The 21,017-nt window shown below is 37.1% G+C and overlaps 2 protein-coding genes across 2 annotated transcripts in view; one reads left to right on the plus strand and one right to left on the minus strand.

The window, feature by feature from the left end:
- Positions 1-21,017, plus strand: part of LOC125228001 (NADPH oxidase 4-like) — a gene marked incomplete at its 5' end in the record, with an annotated part of 47,441 nt that overhangs the window by 21,274 nt on the left and 5,150 nt on the right. Inside the window, 2 exons of the mRNA XM_048132438.1 lie at positions 18,862-18,996; positions 19,284-19,390. Coding sequence (XP_047988395.1) covers positions 18,862-18,996; positions 19,284-19,390 — 242 coding nt within the window. The remainder of the gene's footprint in view (positions 1-18,861; positions 18,997-19,283; positions 19,391-21,017) is intronic.
- Positions 563-16,537, minus strand: LOC125227843. The gene is made up of 3 exons (XM_048132217.1): positions 14,723-16,537; positions 2,759-3,572; positions 563-2,028 (listed from the first exon to the last, which is right to left on the minus strand). The coding sequence occupies exons 1-3, from the start codon at positions 16,412-16,414 to the stop codon at positions 770-772; spliced, it is 3,765 nt and encodes a 1,254-aa protein (XP_047988174.1). The 5' UTR covers positions 16,415-16,537; the 3' UTR covers positions 563-769.

A 21,017-nucleotide genomic window follows, 5' to 3' on the forward strand; every position in this document is an offset into this window, starting at 1 on the left:
CCAGGTATTTAGCCAATAAAAAAAAACTATAAGGGGCTTTATAGACGTGCCGACTGCAACTGGTACGGGCCCTAGACAATATTTGATTTTGGTGCGTTTTCATACAAAAAAAATTTTTTCGATTTTTTTTGAATTTTTTTTTAACTTTTTGTTTTTTATAAGCGTATACGGATACGGGGTATCAAAGGGGAACGAAAATTCGATTATTTTTACGCTACGACGCACCGTTTAGGAGATACAGCCATCCAAAGTTACTATTTTCAGTAGACTTTATTTATTTCATACCATGTTTGAGAAAAGCACTATACATACCTCGGCGGGAAATGGGGTTGCCCGCCTCAGACCTATCCATAGTCTATATGTCTTCGGCCGGCAACCCCCTTTGTCCCGGCCTCTGTAGTAATGTACTATTATTCAAATAGGCTTACAATAAGCATCAAGCACTTTTAAATAGTCAACAATGTACAATATTCATTGAAGGCTTTGTAGGTTCATTCACGATGAAGAAAAAGTCAAAATTAGGAATCTACTTATATTTTTGTAGAAGGCAGTACATCCACAAAATACTAGCGATAAGGGACGTGCGGAGAGAGCAACAGCGTATATCGACTGGTTTAAAAATTGCTCTAGTACGGTTAACTATCAGGACCGCTCCCGCGCCCCGCGCGTTCTCCCCGTTCGTCCCCTAGCTTTAACAAACGTAAAACAGGTATTCAAAACTTAAAACTAATTGCGTCGCTCACATGCCCCACCCCAGTGGTGCTGCCCCCTAGCAGCACTCTTCTCCAACAGGTATTCGAGCGACGCGTGCGGCGGACCGGGTAAGGACACCCGTTTTCGTCCTTATTCTAACCATTCTGGTTCGTCCGTCTCGCCCTGGCAAGGTCTGTTCGATGATGCCTCGTGGCCAGACATTACGGGGCCCATCAGGGTCGACAATGAGAACTAGGTCTCCCACTTGCAAGGGCCTCTGCTCTTTATTCCATTTCTGTCGAGGCAACAAATCTGGTAAAACTTCTCTTACCCAGCGTTTCCAATATAGGTCGGCAAGCCTCTGTGCAATCCGCCATTGTTTTCTCAGGAAAAACTCGGAATTATCAAAGATGCCCATCTGAGGTAAGTTAGACGACGAGCCCAATAAAAAATGGTTTGGTGTCAAGGTCACTGCACTTCCAGCTTCCACAGACACGTGCGTTAGAGGTCGGCTATTAACAATATTTTCCACCTCGGCTAACAGCGTGTTATAAGTCTCTTCTCTGGGCGCACGTTCTTTCAGGACAATTTTCAGCGAGGCCTTTACACTTCTTATCATACGCTCCCATGCCCCAGCCCAGTGTGGACTAGCGGCGGGAATGAACGTCCATTTGGTCCCGTGATTCATGGCAGCGTTGCGTACCTCATCATTATTTTTCAGTTCCTGAAGTGCCCTTTTCAGCTCGACGTCGGCCCCACGAAGATTCGTTCCGTTGTCAGAGAAGATTTGTTGAGGCCATCCCCTCCTCGCGGCCATGCGTCTGAGGGCCATAATTAAGGCGTCGGTAGTCAAGGACGCGACGGTTTCTAAATGAATAGCCCTGACGGTTAAACAGGTAAAAATGACCCCATACCTCTTCTCTCGTCTTCTCCCTATAGCGACTTCTTGCGGCCCAAACAGGTCTATTCCACAGAAGGTGAACGGGCGCTGGTGATGAGCCATCCGTGCTTCAGGTAAGTTTCCCATTCTGGGAATTTCAGGTCTGCTTTTCTTTATTCTGCAGATCATACATTTCGATGCAATATTTTTAACCGTTGGGCGAAGTTTAGTAATCCAATATTTTTGTTTTAGGTTGTTCACCACGGTTTCTTGATTTTGATGAGCGGCGCTGACATGGTAAGACTTCACAATCAATCTAGTTATGTAATCTTTTCCATCTAGGATTATTGGTCTTTTTGTTTCAGGTGACACGTCGGCAGCGTCATCGATTCGGCCCCCGACGCGCAGGACTCCGTACTCGTCCAGGTAAGGTGATAAGGTAAGTAACTTACTATTTTGGCATTGTAAAAACCATGACGCCCCTCTACCTCTATGAAAAACTAACTTTTTCCCAACGCCATATCCGGGGAGCCATTCGTCTTCTTTGCCCTAGGCACAGCACCGCAGCATTTCGTGGCAGTTTTAAATACTCTGCCACGAAGTGCTGGAACAATATTCCTCCACCTATAAGAAATTCACCATCAATTGGATCATTTAAATGTAAATTAAAAAAACATATTTTAAATTCACAAAAAAAAAAAAATTAAACTCAGCTGGGCCTGTCCAAATGGAAAGAGTGCCCCCTTATATTGTATTATATTACATTATAGCGTTAAATTCTACTTCACCTTTAATGACGACTGTTTCGGTGCCGTAATTTCGTAATTAATTTCGTAAATTCTTTCTTTCTTTGTGGTCTACATTTAAATTGTGTGTGTGTGTCTTTGTGGTCTACATACCAAATTAAATTTTTGAAACTCTTTGTGTATGGTATCTTTGGTATCTATTTCAGGTTTTGCACTTACCTATATATAAACACTATTATGTACTTTAGCATGTAGTTGCGCTCTCTCGGAAGGGTTTCCACGGAAGACCAGCGTCGAGATTCCTAAGTGGTATCTTGACATTAAGCTGAGCGGAGACCCTTTCAGTGACGCTTAACAATAAATTAGTACTGTCTATGTAATTCCTAAATTTAAGCGTTTTCTGAATAAATTTCTTCTATTCTATTCTATTCTATTCTATTTTTTTCTATGTATTTTCCCTCTTTCAGGATTTTAATCTCATCACTAAACGACTGGGCCTGTGATTGTCTTATCAGCAGGCGCTCGGCTTCCTCCATTGTCTCGTTATTATTATCGGTAAGTTTTCGACATCCTTTTATAAACTTCAAAACAGCGTGAGTACTTCGGAGCAGACGCAGCCACGATGAAAATCGCGCAGGCTCAGGTATAGGTATCTCATCATTTACCATTTGTATAATGTTAACACACTCTAATTCATTTTCATTGATTACAGGTTGTAAACAATCCTTCGGCCAAGTGCGCTCATTATCGCATAAGAATACCGGTCCGTGTAGCCATTGACCTTGTAGGATAGACTCCTCATATGTTTCTCTGGTTCCCACGTCCGCTATGTTAAGGTTCGTCGGGACGTACCTCCACTCATCACTGCAGGTAAGTTCATCTATTTCGCCTAAGCGATTAGCGATGTACGGCTTATAGGTGCGACACTTATTTCTTATCCAGTGTAAAGTTGTCGTTGAGTCACTCCAGAATATTTTCCGTATAGGTTTAATTTTATGTTCCTTTATTATAGTGTCAGCCAGTCTAGCAGCCAGGACTGCAGAGTTCAATTCAAGTCGCGGGATCGACGTAATTTTATTTGCAGCAATTCGGCACTTGCTTGCCACAAATGCAACGTACACATGCGCGTTGCTTTCCCAGCGCCAGTACGCCACGGCACACATAGCCTTACTAGACGAGTCGCAAAACAAGTGCAATTCCAAGTTCGCGTAGTCTGTTGTGGAGTCTACGGGTGGAGGCTCTAAGTCCAGCGGGTTGTAACATGTCAGAAACTTGCTTCCATGTTTCATCATATGCAAGCATAATAATTATATATATTTTTTTTCTTTAGTTGATTAAATTCCTGTTTCAGTCTCACGATACTTAAAATTTTGTTTATCTTAAGTAGATCATATTTTAAAAATACTAGATAGAGAGCTTAGAGATTTATAGTGGACCAAAATATTTAGATACTTATTTATAACTCAATTTGAACCTTGTTTCAAAGTCATAAAGGTTTTTGCAGTAAGGGTTTTAAGAAATGTCGCCTGGTCAAATTCAAATCCACAAAAAGTTGTGTCAAATTTCAAACTTTGCAATTAAATGTTACTAGCCAATAAAAACAAATTTAAGCCATATTGAACCATATTACAAAGAACGTTAATTGAGACAATTCGTAAAACATGTGCAAATAGAAAAAAGTCTAGTTCGGCCACACCCTATGAGTAGATCAAATTGGACCTTATTCTAATCAGGAAATAAAACATATTTTATTTAAATATTGTATGAAATTATGAATTTCAGCGTTGGTTAAGAAATACCAATCAGGAGTGAGGAAGTGGGAGCTAGTGGGGATTTCAGAGTCTTGGAAGGGATATTTGAAATGGGATGCAAGGATTGCATGATTATTCATTCATTGGGATTCGGGGATTAGAGAGCCTTCCGCTCGACCGTCAGACTGGTTCTATTTAGGTTTATTTTGGTAAATCTAGATTACCTATATTATGCTGTAGCCTAGATTTGCTAGTATTTCAGGATACTGGTATGGTTTGGGTTGGAGGATAATATAGAGTATTTTGTTAATAAGCGTATATTTCAGTGTTTAATTGGTGTAAATTTAAGTGTCTTAATTGTTATTGTTTTGGAGCTCGATCACTGCTAGTATTATAAAGTGTATTAGTAGAGTTTAGAGTTGTAGAACAATAGTGTTGCTAAAGTTTTAAAGTTTGGTTAGATTTGTGAGTGTTTCTTATTAGTTAAAGAGTTAATTGTGTTTTAATGTGTGAAATGTTTTAGCTTGGATTGCTTTAGTGGTATTTTACGCTAGAATAATCTTTGTTGAAGGATTTCATATATTACTTAGTTCTGTTAGTTAATTAATAACTTTTGTAAATAATTATTGAGGTAGATTATTTTAGTAGGATGAACTGGTCTGATATTTTGCAGTTCTTTGGAGGGATAGGGCGGGTAACCTAACGGTGTTCAACTACAGCCCTAGTCAACCAAGGGACATTTCTTGGGTTATTTTAGTAGAGTCCAAGTGAGCTCTTGGCAGTTTCCTGCGTTTATTAAGACAGGATTTTGCTCCTGGAATCTGGACGATTTGAGTTGTTATCTAAACTTCTTAAATTTGCCAGGTTCTTGTCCAACTTTCCTATTTTATTTTACCCGTCTGGCTGACTTCTTGCTGTCCCAATCCCTAGTGTGAGAACCAGCCCACGTGAAGAAATAGGGTGACAGGTCTAAGGGTTATTCTTCGCCCGTCTTAGTTAGCTTTAGCTAGAGATTTTCCATTGCACTTTCGGAAAATCACGCGAGTAAATTAAATGTGCGATCCGGATCGCTAGTTTGCTAATATGTCGGTAGAGTAGATGGTTAGTTTAGCTGTTAGGGCTAGGATTTTGTTTAGTATAGGAAATATTACTATTAAAATTGTTTTCTCCTTTTCAAGTCTTTATTCATTTTCTAGAAAGTTCAACTATACATTTTTAACACGGGTTTTGGCTACTTAATATGTTAGACTTTAACTGTGTGTGATTTTTAAATTAAAAATAAATAAATAAATAAATATTATAGGACGTTCTTACACGGATTTTATGAGTCCTACGGTAGGCTCAGGAAGGCTTACAGTTAATAATGTTCAATTATTGATTTGGGATTAGTAGGGCTTATAGGAATTTATATTAACTATGTTTATTTATGACAAAATGACAAACTTGACATATACATTTATGACTTTATATATATTTTTGATCCCTTGTATACTTACTGGTAGTAAATAAATATATTGTGAGGAAATTAAAAATAAATAGCTCATAATATAATGTAAGATTGTAAATTCATTTTGTTTTTAAAATAAAAATGTTTATTTTTAATTAGCTTGTCCCTCAGCAGTTTGCCTGTCTATTCTGTTATCTATGAGTTTGTAATTTTTACATACCTAATGGCTTTCAAATATAAAGTCATATTATTCCAAATACTTATCATAAATGATTTGTCTAGACTGGATCGAGGCAGAAAGTTGCAAGATCGTGGTTTATTTTGGTCCGAAAGGTGATACAAAATGACTACATTAACAGTTTGGATAATATTATTTTGATATATATCTACAAAAAAACAATGATGTACAAAATTACAGAATTCTGGAGAATTGGAGTGGTCAGATACACTGCTCTACTACCAGTATTTGATATTTTAAATTTTCCCTTTGAAAATCCTCTCTGTGGTGATGAAAGTGTCACAACATAATGGCTCGGGCAAATGAAAGTAGTCCTGTCATTATGAAAAGATGTCCCTTCAGGACCACAAAATAGTTCCTTCAGAACTGGGGCAGGGGTCTGACCCGTAACTGGATGATGGCCATGGACTGTCGCGGAGGCGGAGCGACATCTATAACCCCAAAAATAAAATATTTAAAATGTATTATATTTACTATTGGTTTTCTATTTCTAATAATATAGTGACATTTTAGATTAATTACTGACAAACATTAGTTATTTTAATTTTGACATAATTATGCTCATTTATTTATGTTCTATTTAACTATTTCACAATCCGATTATATTTGATTAAACTCCATCTTTTAATTACAACTTATTATTCACTCTGATTTTGGTTGTGGACTTAATCCATTTATTTTGGTATACATACATTATAGGATTATTAGGCGTAATAGGGCATTACTGTTTCATAATATGCGAAAAGGACTGGTTACTATTTGCGGCTACAACATTGGGTTCTACATAGACACTATACGATCACTACGTCAAAATACTGATCCAATATAAGATATTAACTTAATTGATTGATTTCGTTTCATGGTAATTAATTTTATTTAATACAATTTAGAGTTTCAATTTTTGTATGTTTATATTGGTTAACTAAATAGATAATTGATGTTAGTTAGGTATTTATAGGGTCAGAATATTACAATTGGTGCCGTGACCAGGATATATATGTATATATATATATATATATATATATATATATTTTATTTACTGTCGTGACTCGGGATGTACATAATAGTACAATTGGCGCTAGCGTGCCAGGAAATACATATATATATTTTATTTGGTACCATAGGAAATCAGGATGTACATATTATAGTATATTTGACACCAGCGTGACTGGGATAAATAGATTTTGATTAAAATGGTTAGTCTTTTATAATTAATTAAATATATAAATCTTAGATTTCATTTACATTGGTATTCATTATTTTTAATTTCTTCATTTTAGTTTTTATAGTATTGAGTTATATATCTTGTATTGGATCAAAGCTGTTGTTATAGTTGATTCGTGTAGTCGATTGATTATAGCAACACAATTGTTGTTGTGAAGACGGATAGCATATTATGAAATAGGTACTTAATTTTATTATTTAAAATTTTATTCATACGTCTATTTAGTAGGTATACCAAGTCAACTGTAATTCATTCATACTCATATTGTAATTTGTATCAGATATTGTTCAAGTTTAAGTAAAGTTTCCTACATGGGGAGGCGTACATAGAAGTGTTTTGAATAGTTTATTACGTTACGTTCGTACATAGAAGTGTTTTTAATAGTTTATTACATTACGTTCGTACATAAAAGTGTTTTAAATAGTTTATTACGTTATGGACGTAGTTACATAGAAACGGTTTAAATAGGATACTACACGACGTACATTTTAGTATATTTGCGTGTGAAATTATAATTTTGAAGTAGCCCAAAATGAAAGTTACCATTCTGAATTGTTATTTATGGCATCTTTGTTGGCGTCACTTAAATTCTTGAGAACACTTATAGTTCGACTAGACGTCGTGTTACAATCTTAAGTCCCTTTGTTTTTGTTAAACTAACAAAAAATTGTCGCGCCAACCACTTGACCATTTGTCGACGATAGAACAAGTGTTATAAATGGTTTTTGCATAAAAACGTAAGCGTTTGTTAGTTAGCTTGATTATTTTCGAGTAGGGAATATTATTTTTTATGTTTTATACTTGTTCTTACATGTTTAAATTTCGTTATACCTATTGATTACTTTGTAGATACTCAATATATAACTAAATTCAGTATGTTAATTTGGACAGCGGGATACCAATTTTTAATATAGTATTTTTTAGGGTTCCGTAGCCAACTGGGAGCCCTTATAGTTTCGCCATGTCTGTCCGTCCGTCCGTCCGTCCGTCCGTCTGTCTGTCCGTCTGTCTGTCTGTCTGTCCGTCCGTCCGTCCGTCCGTCCGTCCGTCCGTCCGTCCGTCCGTCCGTCCGTCCGTCCGTCCGTCCGTCCGTGGATGATCTCGGTAACCGTGGGCACTGGAGGGCTGAAGTTTGGTGCCAATATGTATATCAATCACGCCGACAAGGTGGCCAGTTTTTTTTATATACTACGTCTGTGGCAAGCAAGCATACGGTCCGTCTGTTTTATGTTGAAATCAGAAAATAATTGTAATAATAGTTGCAGTTATAGTAATAATAGTAGTTGCGTTTAGTTTAAACGAATGTTTTATTTCAGTTTCTGAAGTAAAGATAAAGGGAAGGTTATATTTAGTTGATTAGTAACACTTTGTGTTTCATGTAATGAAGTAAAATATGCTCGGGCCTCGGATACATAATTTACAGTACCTAAAGTTATAAAACATTTGAGAGCATTTTTAGGCTTGTGTAACTTTTATCGACGGTTTATAATTAGTTGTAAGGAAGGAAATATATAAAATTCAATACTTATATTATTTGAATTATCAACAAAAAAAAAATGATTTTTGGAATTAGGGTTGTATTTCACAGCAGGCATTTTACGAAGTAAAAGTTAAATTTATTAACGTAATTACGTATAATATTGTATAACGTAATTACTTATTGTATTAATACAATTACATAACCCAGACTTTAGTAAAGAATTTTATTTGCAAACCGTAAGCACTACCATAGTTTTAGTAGGGGTTTTATACCAATTAGACCATCAAGGAAGAAATTACATTTTTTATTGAAAGGTTTTCATAGCTAAGCATTGTGTGACAGTTTTGATAATTATATATTATATTTCAAGTCAGATAATTCACAAGAAAATGTCATCTATTTTTCAGAAGTTTTAAGAATAGATTTAATGAGCAGATACATAAAGTAATGAGTCACCAAGGTATGTTATGTACAAAGTTATTAAGTTTATTAGAGATTGGTTCTATTAGAAAAGCAATTGTACCATTTTAGTAAAACGAGTTATCCTTGCGTGTCATGACTGGCAATTAGTAAAAAGCGACGTCGTTAAAAAAAAAAGTAGGACCTTGCCAATCTATAATTAGGTACTCAAAATATTGAAAATATGGTAATAGTAAATTTATAAGGATCATTGATTACTGGTTAATTTGGTATTGGCGGTACAGGATTTGTTTAGTGAATTGGTTAAATTTTATAAATTAAGGAAAGCTACTGTTTTGAGTTAGAGGTTCATAATTGCGACCATAAAACATTTACGTTTTATGTATATAGATTTTGTTTCTTTAAATCATTTATACTTTTGTAAACGTCCTTTGCTTTTTGAAGTAGTTAAAATGCTATTGTTTTGTGTAAGGTCCTTTGCTTATGTGGGTTATACATAATATATTAACGTTTATTTTTATTTGAGAAAGTTATTCAAGAATTTTATATTCATTAGTGTGTATTAACTGTTTTTGGAGGGGTTGTGAGGCGGCTTCATTCCATCTTTAAATTCAATTTTATTTTAAGTTATTAAAATATATAAAAATAAATACACATATTCATCATATCACTGACTTTTAATGCTAAATTAGTAATGAAGCGTTTATTATATAGATTATATTATAGCAGCATTTTATTTCTTCAAACACGTAGATTTTTAAAAATTCTATTATATTTAAAATCAGTATTTTAAAAATAATATTATTCAAATTAGACAAAACACATTCCTAATTTAAAAAAAATACTGTTTTTAACCCCCGACGCAAAAACGGAGGGGTGTTATAAGTTTGACGTGTCTGTCTGTCTGTCTGTCCGTCTGTCTGTCTGTCTGTCTGTCTGTCTGTCTGTTTGTCTGTGTGTGTGTCTGTCTGTGGCATCGTAGCTCCCGAACGGATGAACCGATTTAGATTTAGTTTTTTTTGTCTGAAAGCTGATTTAGTCGGGAGTGTTCTTAGCCATGTTTCATGAAAATCGGTCTACTATGTCGCAGTCGGGGGTTTTTTCAAAATTTTAATATATTAATCAAGTTGACTGACCAGCATGTCTAAAGATTATTTTTAACCCCCGACGCAAAAACGACGGGGTGTTATAAGTTTGACGTGTCTGTCTGTCTGTCTGTCTGTTTGTCTGTGTGTGTGTCTGTCTGTGGTACCGTAGCTCCCGAACGGGTGAACCGATTTCGATTTAGTTTTTTTTGTTTGAAAGCTATGAAAACCGGTCCACTATGTCGCGGTATTTAAACTATTTAGCTATTTCTTATTTTACAAAGGTTTATTGCTATTGAACTGGGCTCTCCATATTTCTTTTTTCTTCCTTCTTCTTCTTGATTTTAAATAGATCATTTTGGGGAACATTTTCCAATAGATATAAAAAAAAAGAATAGTTTTTTTTTTAGTATATCTCTATTATAAATATATTAGGTATATGTTTGCTAATGGTAGATTTTCTTAATAATAAAATAATTGTAATTTTTATTTTAGTTTCAATTCTTTAAAAGGGAAAAGTTTTGGTACATTTTCGGGGATGTGTGAAAGTGAGAATGAAGATGAATAAATATGATGGTTGTCAGAAAACATGTTAAATTGCAAAAAAAAAAAAAAAAAAAATGTTTTTATTTATGCAGGGCCCTGAAAAATTAACAAAACTAAACAACGATATATCTTTTGACATTCTGACCGGAACACACACACACACATACACAAAAGAGGTAATACGGTAGTTTGGAGTTAGGTTAGGCTCGCTAAAAAAAAAGAGCATATTAGCAGGTTTAAGCTGCCGCCGTGTTATCTCTATACTACACACAACATCAGAACAGGAAACACTACACACCCATCAGTAACGAGATGTTTAGTACTCTCTCATATGGAAAAGCATAATCATGAAGTGAGCTTAGTATTTTCTTATAATATTCAGTAATTTAGCTCGTTTCGAAAGATTCGATTTGCAATCTAGTTGTGCTTTTTAATTTGTTAGTACTATTTGTTTAGTGATTGTATAACAAACAATTTATTTATCAGTTTATTTGTCATTTCATTTGGAAATCAAAAGTTTAAGCATAGCATAGCTTAAACTTTTATAATTGACATCCCGTTATTGATGAACATGCTCCAGACTAGGAAAGGCTTTTTGGGGAAATAAGTCATCAGATACGGTGTTGGAATTAAATCTTTTAAAGATAGTAACCCCTCGAGTGGCATAGAATGCTCCTTGGTAAAAGGTTCAATTTTGTCTTAAAAAGAGGTACCGTTTGATTCCTTTCTTGGTCGCTAAAATATAGACTCAAGTCGGAAGCTCTCGTATGTATCAGTCGGATCGGTAGAAGGGTAGGCCATTGGCATACACAGCACAACTTCTATTCTTTTGTTGAGGCAAAATTAACTGGCTGCATTTTTAATTGTTTATTTCTAACATGAATGGCCCTGTAAACTTATTCCTTCAGAAATGTTCATTCTTCAGTTTGGTATAAACACACACTACACACACACAGCCGCAAAAAAAAAAAAAAGGCTTACACGAAGGGAAGAATGTTAGAAGAGATTTTTATTAATAGTTTTACTTGCAGTAATTTATAATTTTTGTTCAGAATTTTGTATACTTTTGTTCGAAAATTTACTTCTGCAAATATATATCCTTAATATATTTAAGCTACAGTAAATTTTGGGAGGCGATTGTAACATGTCAGAAACTTGCTTCCATGTTTCATCATATGCAAGCATAATAATTATATATATTTTTTTTCTTTAGTTGATTAAATTCCTGTTTCAGTCTCACGATACTTAAAATTTTGTTTATCTTAAGTAGATCATATTTTAAAAATACTAGATAGAGAGCTTAGAGATTTATAGTGGACCAAAATATTTAGATACTTATTTATAACTCAATTTGAACCTTGTTTCAAAGTCATAAAGGTTTTTGCAGTAAGGGTTTTAAGAAATGTCGCCTGGTCAAATTCAAATCCACAAAAAGTTGTGTCAAATTTCAAACTTTGCAATTAAATGTTACTAGCCAATAAAAACAAATTTAAGCCATATAGAACCATATTACAAAGAACGTTAATTGAGACAATTCGTAAAACATGTGCAAATAGAAAAAAGTCTAGTTCGGCCACACCCTATGAGTAGATCAAATTGGACCTTATTCTAATCAGGAAATAAAACATATTTTATTTAAATATTGTATGAAATTATGAATTTCAGCGTTGGAGGATTGCATGATTATTCATTCATTGGGATTCGGGGATTAGAGAGCCTTCCGCTCGACCGTCAGACTGGTTCTATTTAGGTTTATTTTGGTAAATCTAGATTACCTATATTATGCTGTAGCCTAGATTTGCTAGTATTTCAGGATACTGGTATGGTTTGGGTTGGAGGATAATATAGAGTATTTTGTTAATAAGCGTATATTTCAGTGTTTAATTGGTGTAAATTTAAGTGTCTTAATTGTTATTGTTTTGGAGCTCGATCACTGCTAGTATTATAAAGTGTATTAGTAGAGTTTAGAGTTGTAGAACAATAGTGTTGCTAAAGTTTTAAAGTTTGGTTAGATTTGTGAGTGTTTCTTATTAGTTAAAGAGTTAATTGTGTTTTAATGTGTGAAATGTTTTAGCTTGGATTGCTTTAGTGGTATTTTACGCTAGAATAATCTTTGTTGAAGGATTTCATATATTACTTAGTTCTGTTAGTTAATTAATAACTTTTGTAAATAATTATTGAGGTAGATTATTTTAGTAGGATGAACTGGTCTGATATTTTGCAGTTCTTTGGAGGGATAGGGCGGGTAACCTAACGGTGTTCAACTACAGCCCTAGTCAACCAAGGGACATTTCTTGGGTTATTTTAGTAGAGTCCAAGTGAGCTCTTGGCAGTTTCCTGCGTTTATTAATACAGGATTTTGCTCCTGGAATCTGGACGATTTGAGTTGTTATCTAAACTTCTTAAATTTGCCAGGTTCTTGTCCAACTTTCCTATTTTATTTTACCCGTCTGGCTGACTTCTTGCTGTCCCAATCCCTAGTGTGAGAACCAGCCCACGTGAAGAAATAGGGTGACAGGTCTAAGGGTTATTCTTCGCCCGTCTTAGTTAGCTTTAGCTAGAGATTTTCCATTGCACTTTCGGAAAATCACGCGAGTAAATTAAATGTGCGATCCGGATCGCTAGTTTGCTAATATGTCGGTAGAGTAGATGGTTAGTTTAGCTGTTAGGGCTAGGATTTTGTTTAGTATAGGAAATATTACTATTAAAATTGTTTTCTCCTTTTCAAGTCTTTATTCATTTTCTAGAAAGTTCAACTATACATTTTTAACACGGGTTTTGGCTACTTAATATGTTAGACTTTAACTGTGTGTGATTTTTAAATTAAAAATAAATAAATAAATAAATATTATAGGACGTTCTTACACGGATTTTATGAGTCCTACGGTAGGCTCAGGAAGGCTTACAGTTAATAATGTTCAATTATTGATTTGGGATTAGTAGGGCTTATAGGAATTTATATTAACTATGTTTATTTATGACAAAATGACAAACTTGACATATACATTTATGACTTTATATATATTTTTGATCCCTTGTATACTTACTGGTAGTAAATAAATATATTGTGAGGAAATTAAAAATAAATAGCTCATAATATAATGTAAGATTGTAAATTCATTTTGTTTTTAAAATAAAAATGTTTATTTTTAATTAGCTTGTCCCTCAGCAGTTTGCCTGTCTATTCTGTTATCTATGAGTTTGTAATTTTTACATACCTAATGGCTTTCAAATATAAAGTCATATTATTCCAAATACTTATCATAAATGATTTGTCTAGACTGGATCGAGGCAGAAAGTTGCAAGATCGTGGTTTATTTTGGTCCGAAAGGTGATACAAAATGACTACATTAACAGTTTGGATAATATTATTTTGATATATATCTACAAAAAAACAATGATGTACAAAATTACAGAATTCTGGAGAATTGGAGTGGTCAGATACACTGCTCTACTACCAGTATTTGATATTTTAAATTTTCCCTTTGAAAATCCTCTCTGTGGTGATGAAAGTGTCACAACATAATGGCTCGGGCAAATGAAAGTAGTCCTGTCATTATGAAAAGATGTCCCTTCAGGACCACAAAATAGTTCCTTCAGAACTGGGGCAGGGGTCTGACCCGTAACTGGATGATGGCCATGGACTGTCGCGGAGGCGGAGCGACATCTATAACCCCAAAAATAAAATATTTAAAATGTATTATATTTACTATTGGTTTTCTATTTCTAATAATATAGTGACATTTTAGATTAATTACTGACAAACATTAGTTATTTTAATTTTGACATAATTATGCTCATTTATTTATGTTCTATTTAACTATTTCACAATCCGATTATATTTGATTAAACTCCATCTTTTAATTACAACTTATTATTCACTCTGATTTTGGTTGTGGACTTAATCCATTTATTTTGGTATACATACATTATAGGATTATTAGGCGTAATAGGGCATTACTGTTTCATAATATGCGAAAAGGACTGGTTACTATTTGCGGCTACAACATTGGGTTCTACATAGACACTATACGATCACTACGTCAAAATACTGATCCAATATAAGATATTAACTTAATTGATTGATTTCGTTTCATGGTAATTAATTTTATTTAATACAATTTAGAGTTTCAATTTTTGTATGTTTATATTGGTTAACTAAATAGATAATTGATGTTAGTTAGGTATTTATAGGGTCAGAATATTACAGGGTGCACGTGCGCGCGCGCCTCATCCTTATCTTGCGCGCCATCCTTGTCTCGCGCGCTGGAGGTGCCGGCCGCCGTCGCGATCGAGTCTGTCTCTTTCGCTCCCGTAGGTTTCGTATGCGCTGCATTGTGGTAAAATCTGGGAAGTCGTATGTTGCGTAATGACTTTAAGCAACTTATCCATTTGCACCACTTCTCATATATTGTGTTAGGTATTTCCATATCCCAATCTATGTTTTCTTGCCAACATAATTGTATTATCATTTTCCCATGTACAGTAAACGGAGATAAAAATCCATAAACGTCAAATATAGACATCACAACACGTAGAATGTCTCGTTTTGTCGGTCTCTGTGTTCCGTTGATAATGTTTTCAGGAATCTTCTTAAATGAAACGTCGAACCCCAGTACATCTTCATGTGGAAACCAGATCAAACCCAGAGTTCGCTCGCTTTCGTATTGTTCTCCGGTTTTGAACTTTACAGCTGCTTCGCCGAGAGTTGATTTTGGCATGGACTCGAGAACTTGTTTACTATTTGAAGTCCAGTTACGTAACTCGAAGCCACCTTGCTGATGTATGGACTTTATATCTCTTATCAACTCAATAGCGGTTTTCTCATCTGGCAGGCTGTCTATATAATCGTCCACATAGTGTTGATTGTATATAGCTTCGCAGGCAGGTAACATCGTAGGCTCGAAGCGCTGGGCGTTCTTGTTTTTTATATATTGTGCTACGAAAGGGCTACAGTTAGCTCCGAATATTAGCGAAGTCATGACGTAGGTATTTACCGGTCCCTTAGGGTCGCTTCGGTATAAAAATCGTAGCGCATTCTGGTCCTCTTCTCTGATTTTGACGCGTAAGAACATATCTTTTATGTCCGCCGTCACACCAATCCTCTGCTCTCGGAACCGCAACATAATTCCAAACAGTGACCTCAGTAGGTCGGGGCCCTTAAGTAGGTAATGGTTTAGTGACAATCCATTCGTTTCAGCGGCGCAGTCAAAAACGAGCCTAAGGCGCTTTTTATTTTTGTTATCCACTCCGAAATGTGGTAAGTACCATGTTTTGCTGGTTACTGCTGTATCCTTTAACTCTTGTGCGTAGTCATTGTCAAACAGGTGTTGGACGCGTTCGTTGTATCTCTCTCTATAGCCATCACATTTTTCCATCTTGCGCTCCACTCCCTTCAGACGAGACGTGGCGTGAGGGAAGGAGTCAGGTAATTCACATTGCTCATTCTTCCAAGGGAGTCCAACATACCACCGTCCATTGACAAGTTTGGAGGTCTTGTCAAGTTTTTTCACGACGCATACGTCGTTATAGTTCTCACGGGGTTTACTAGTTACGCCCAATGAGTCATACGTGAAGGAACGACGTACTTCTTCATGCAGGTCCTGCAGCAGCCGTTTGGTTTCGCTCGCGTCGTCATCGGTGACGTCACTATGGCAGATAAACAGGGTCGAGTGCACCGCGGGCGCAGCTGATGACGCGCCGGGAGTTCTTCCATGTATGCACCAACCAAGAGGTGTACGAGTGGCGCAGGGCTCCTCGGGGCTACCGATGACAATCTCCAACGGTAACTGTAAGTGGTAGTAGTCTTGACCTATCAGTATTTCTGGTTTTAAGTTTTCACTGCAGAAATTATTTTTAAGTCCTTGTAAATGAGTATATTTATCACAGTTCACTAAGTTCATTTTATAGTTCGGTAGGTCAAGGTCATTAGCACTTTGCGCGGTCAGCGTAAACTTTTGTCCATTTTTGTTAGATATAGTTATATCCACGAGATAAGATTCGCACACAACTTCAGAGTTCTTCCATGCGCCACGCACACGCATGCACTTGCGGCGGCCGCGCGCCCCACCCGTTTTGCGAGGTCCGCGCTTATCATAGTAACCGAGCTGCCGTCGTCAAGCATACAGCTGGTGCTAATCACGCCATAGGGTCCATGGATATTTATAGGCACTACCTTTAACATACCCCTTCGAATAGAGTTAGAGGATGAGTTCAAGTTCGCCACTACTTCCGAATTAGGCACCGATTCGATCTCGGTCACTTGCACTGTACTATTATTGTCCTCATTATGTTGATCATTAGGCACATAATGCAATAACCGGTGATGCGCTAATCCACAGTTGTTTACGTCGCAGGCGGCGGCCGGACAAGTGTTTCGGTCGTGATGCGATAACAAACACTTGTAACATAAACCGCGGCGTTTAACATATTGCCAGCGATCTTTGCGTAACGACTTCTTGAACTTTTTACACTGCGGCAGGTCATGTTTAGCTGTTTTACAGTAACGGCACATGTTATTTAGTTCACTCTGTCCACTTTGCACTAATACAGTCTGCGCGTTAAAGTCATTCTTATCTTGATATTTATTACGTTTAAAATTGTCCGCACGTGTGTTTAATAAAGTAGCACTACAGGTAGACACTTTGAGCGCTTCTTCGTGAAGAAAGTTAGCTAATAAGTCGAATCTTGATGTAGTACCATCGGTGATGCGTTGATAACCGTAGTCGGCCCATTTTGATAACAATATGGTAGGCAGCTTGGACAACACAATAGTGACTAGACTCATTCCTTGTAGGTATTCTTCACGTTTTAGGGCACGTACGGCGGCCACGTAATTTCTTATCTTGTTTGAAAACACAATGATTTCTTTATGGTAATCAGGGGTCATTGTGTTTAACTTTTTAATTTCGTAGACAATCCGGGATAATATGACGTCAGGGTTCCCGAACTGTAGCTCCAAGGTTGACATAAGTATTTCTGGAGATGTAGTACTGATAAGTAGGGCATTCACTGCGTCCTTGGCGGGTCCACGAAGACATTTCCTTAGGCGCCATAGGTTCTCACTATCGCTAAATTTGCACACTCGGGTAGACTCGTCGAATGCAGATTTAAATTGAAGCCACTCCATTGGGTCTCCAGTAAATATTGGTAGCTCTTTAGGGGTGCTGATGCGGCTTAACAAATTAGAATTGTTGTTTTGATTGCAAACAGAAGTGGACATCATATCCTTCAGTACACAGGCTAATTGTTGAATTGGACCATCGGTGCCGGGCTCCACGTCGGCCGGCGGGCGCAGCGAGCCTGAAGGTTGACCTTGATCGGCGGCGCGCTGCGACTCCAACTCTAAATTGCTGTGTTCTACCCACTTAGCAATCTCACTTCGATTATCGGATTCTGACTGGGGACTGTATTCATCTTCTAATTCGGCAAGTTCCGCTTCCAAGCGTTTATCGATAAGCTGCATTTCTATTTGTGCTTTCTTTTCGGCCGCCTCAAGCTCTAACCTTTTTCTACGAGCCTCGATGGTAGATGTAGATGACTTGCGTGACAAAGACTTGTGTGAGCCAGACATGTTGGACTTTGCACTCTGGGCTTTTAAAACGACTGTTTTATCAGGTTGCACTACTTGTGATTTCTTTTCGGCAGACTCTAATTCCAGCTTTCTGCGAGCATCCATAGAAGCTGTATAAGATTTCTCGGACACAGGTTTGTGGCGGCCAGGTACCACTTCAAGGTTAAACATCTCGGATTTCACACTTCGTACTTCCAACAGCTTGTCGTCCTGTACTTTAACTTCACCATCTTTAGCTGCACTTGTACTCGGCTCACTTTGAACGGCTTCGAAAGCTTCCTTTCTCTCCATTTCTTTTCTTAAAGTTCTACGAGTTTTGACCATTATCTTCGACGGCGGCGTGAAGAACATCAAGATCCGGTTTGAAGACCACTTTGAAGGCTTTGTAGGTTCATTCACGATGAAGAAAAAGTCAAAATTAGGAATCTACTTATATTTTTGTAGAAGGCGGTACATCCACAAAATACTAGCGATAAGGGACGTGCGGAGAGAGCAACAGCGTATATCGACTGGTTTAAAAATTGCTCTAGTACGGTTAACTATCAGAACCGCTCCCGCGCCCCGCGCCTATGGAATTGAACCATTTCGGATATGACCCGCTCCTTTTTGGTAACATGGCGCAGTCGGTAGGATACGAACTTACGTTTCTAATGGCTTTTTAACCTTACTACCAAGTTCTATACATATATAATATTTTCTAATCCCGAAAATATGAAAGTTTCTTAATATAATTGTCCATTAATCTGCTGTTAAGGCTATATATTTAATATTTTCCAGGTGACTCACATGGAAGGTCGAACGCTCAGCCTGACGCTGGGTTATGAAGAATTCAGCTGCCGCGCCGGTCAGTACGTCTTGCTGCAATGTCCGGATATCTCCCGCCTCGAGTGGCACCCGTTTACTGTTGTCAAAGTGAGTAAGCAGGACTATGACTTCAAGTATAGTTATCTCTGAATGTTAAGTCGGACTTTGCTGCATTCTCCCGATGGCTAAAAATGTCGCCAATAATAAAATAAGTAGGTAGTTATGAGCTATTTGCTTGGACATAAGACATAACCCTTTATTCAACGTGTGAACTAAAGATTAAACTTAAAAATTCTTCTGTATTTTTAGCTAAAACAGAGTAGGTTTAATAATAATTATCACGTAAGCTGAGCCCATAACCTGAAACAACTTTCAATGTTTGTTTTGTGTTACAGGTTCCTACATCTAGTCAAAGAAATTTTATTGTTTGGATAAGAGTGAAAGGTGATTGGACTGAGGCGTTAGAGAGGCTACTATTGCAGAACGGACCAAATAATGTCAGGTAAGTTTCGACCACAAAAAACAAGGAGTTATTAATAAATAAGTATATATTGGGGGACACCTTACGCAGATCAACCACAGCCAAACTAAGCAAAGCTTGTACTTATGGGTGCTAGGAGACGATTTATTTACTTATATAGATAAATACATACTTATATACATAGAAAACATCCATGACTCAGGATCAAATTGCTCATAACACAAATAAATGCCCTTTATAGGGACCGCGAGTTAGCAGGCAGGTTCACTACGCACTAGGCCTGACCGGTCGTCAAAGTTGAAAAGGAAACAGATTAACATTCAAATCTTTAAATTTAACTTTTCTATGTACAGTCGACTACAAATAGAAGTATCCATTTTTTCACCTTATTGCCTTGTAATAAGGTGAAAAAGTGGATACATCTCTTTGTAGTCGACTGATGTCATACGACTTTAATTTCACTCAAAATATGACATACCTATCTGTTTATGGCCTTATATTTAGTTATATTTATTATGAGGGTAGGCAAACAAACAGAAAGTCATAATTTGTAGAGCTCTCTAAATTTTTATTTTGAAAAATAGTTTTATCAATAATTTAAATGTAATTTACACTTACATGTGACTACTTTCACCTCATTGCTTCCCCTTGCTAGTTATCACCACAGTTTATCACTGATCCGTCTAGCAATTATATAGAGCTCAAAGGTCACTCAGTGTTGAAGTTTAACGTACATCACTTTTTGCACAATGGACAACCTGGTTCGCCTGCAGAAGAGCATTGATGACATCAAAGTCGTGTTTGAATCCAGGATGACCTCTTTTGAGAACTCGGTGTCAACCCATAGAGCCGAAGAATTGCCAGGCGAGTACATAGAATTTAAATCTATAATGTGGAAAGCTGTAGAGGCTCTTCAAAACCAAATGTGCATTGTATTAAAGACCCTGGAAGACATGGAGACTCGGACCCGGGCAAACATTCTATTACTTCATGGTGTCCCGGAGGAGGATTGTAAGGATGTTGTTACATGCACAGTGGACATACTCCAGCAGAGCCTCAAGATGCAGTCAATATCAGCGCATTCCTTTCTGGCCTGTTATCGTCTTGGCAAGGCTCGTATACCATCAAAACCGAGACCTATTTTACTTAAATTTGCCTGCCATAGAACCCGGGATGCAGTTTGGACCGCCAAGAAGCAGCTCAAAGGCTCTGGCAGAACTATCTCCGAGTTCCTAACTAGTTCCCGGCATGCGGTATTCGTGGAAGCACGCAAACAGTACGGAGTCACAGGTAGCTGGACGAGTGAGGGCCGCATTGTGGTCCAATGTCACGATGGAGTGCGTCGCAAGATTACGTCGCTGGCCGAACTTGAGGCGCTACCGGCGCCCAAAGAATCTGCTGCTCTGGCGGCAGAGCAGGCCGCAGGGTCGACGGCGGCGGTGGGAAGTCATGGTGTTGGAGGACAGGCGGGGCCTGCGCCTGCGCGCCGGCCGAATCTACGTCCGCGATGAATATATATGGGTTTAACTGTGTCTGTGCTTATTTCGTGGTTTTACATTTGTGCATTCTGTGTGGTTTTTAAATATTTTGGCCTTGAACTTCTCCGGTTTTTTATAATATAATTATTATTACATTAATTTTGTTACTT

The sequence above is a fragment of the Leguminivora glycinivorella genome, chromosome 7 (assembly GCF_023078275.1).
Source record: "Leguminivora glycinivorella isolate SPB_JAAS2020 chromosome 7, LegGlyc_1.1, whole genome shotgun sequence".
NCBI classification, from domain to species: Eukaryota; Metazoa; Arthropoda; class Insecta; order Lepidoptera; family Tortricidae; genus Leguminivora; species Leguminivora glycinivorella.

What these genes read in the sequence shown, in the direction of transcription:
- LOC125227843 (XM_048132217.1), bottom strand. Translation starts at nt 16,414, where the DNA reads ATGAACTTAGTGAACTGTGATAAATATACTCATTTACAAGGACTTAAA. An exon ending in AGGCGCGCGCGCACGTGCAC is followed by an intron (nt 3,573 to 14,722) that starts CCTGTAATATTC and finishes ACATGTTACAAC; the next exon opens with CCGCTGGACTTAGAGCCTCC. An exon ending in GGGAAAATACATAGAAAAAA is followed by an intron (nt 2,029 to 2,758) that starts ATAGAATAGAAT and finishes TACAATGCCAAA; the next exon opens with ATAGTAAGTTACTTACCTTA.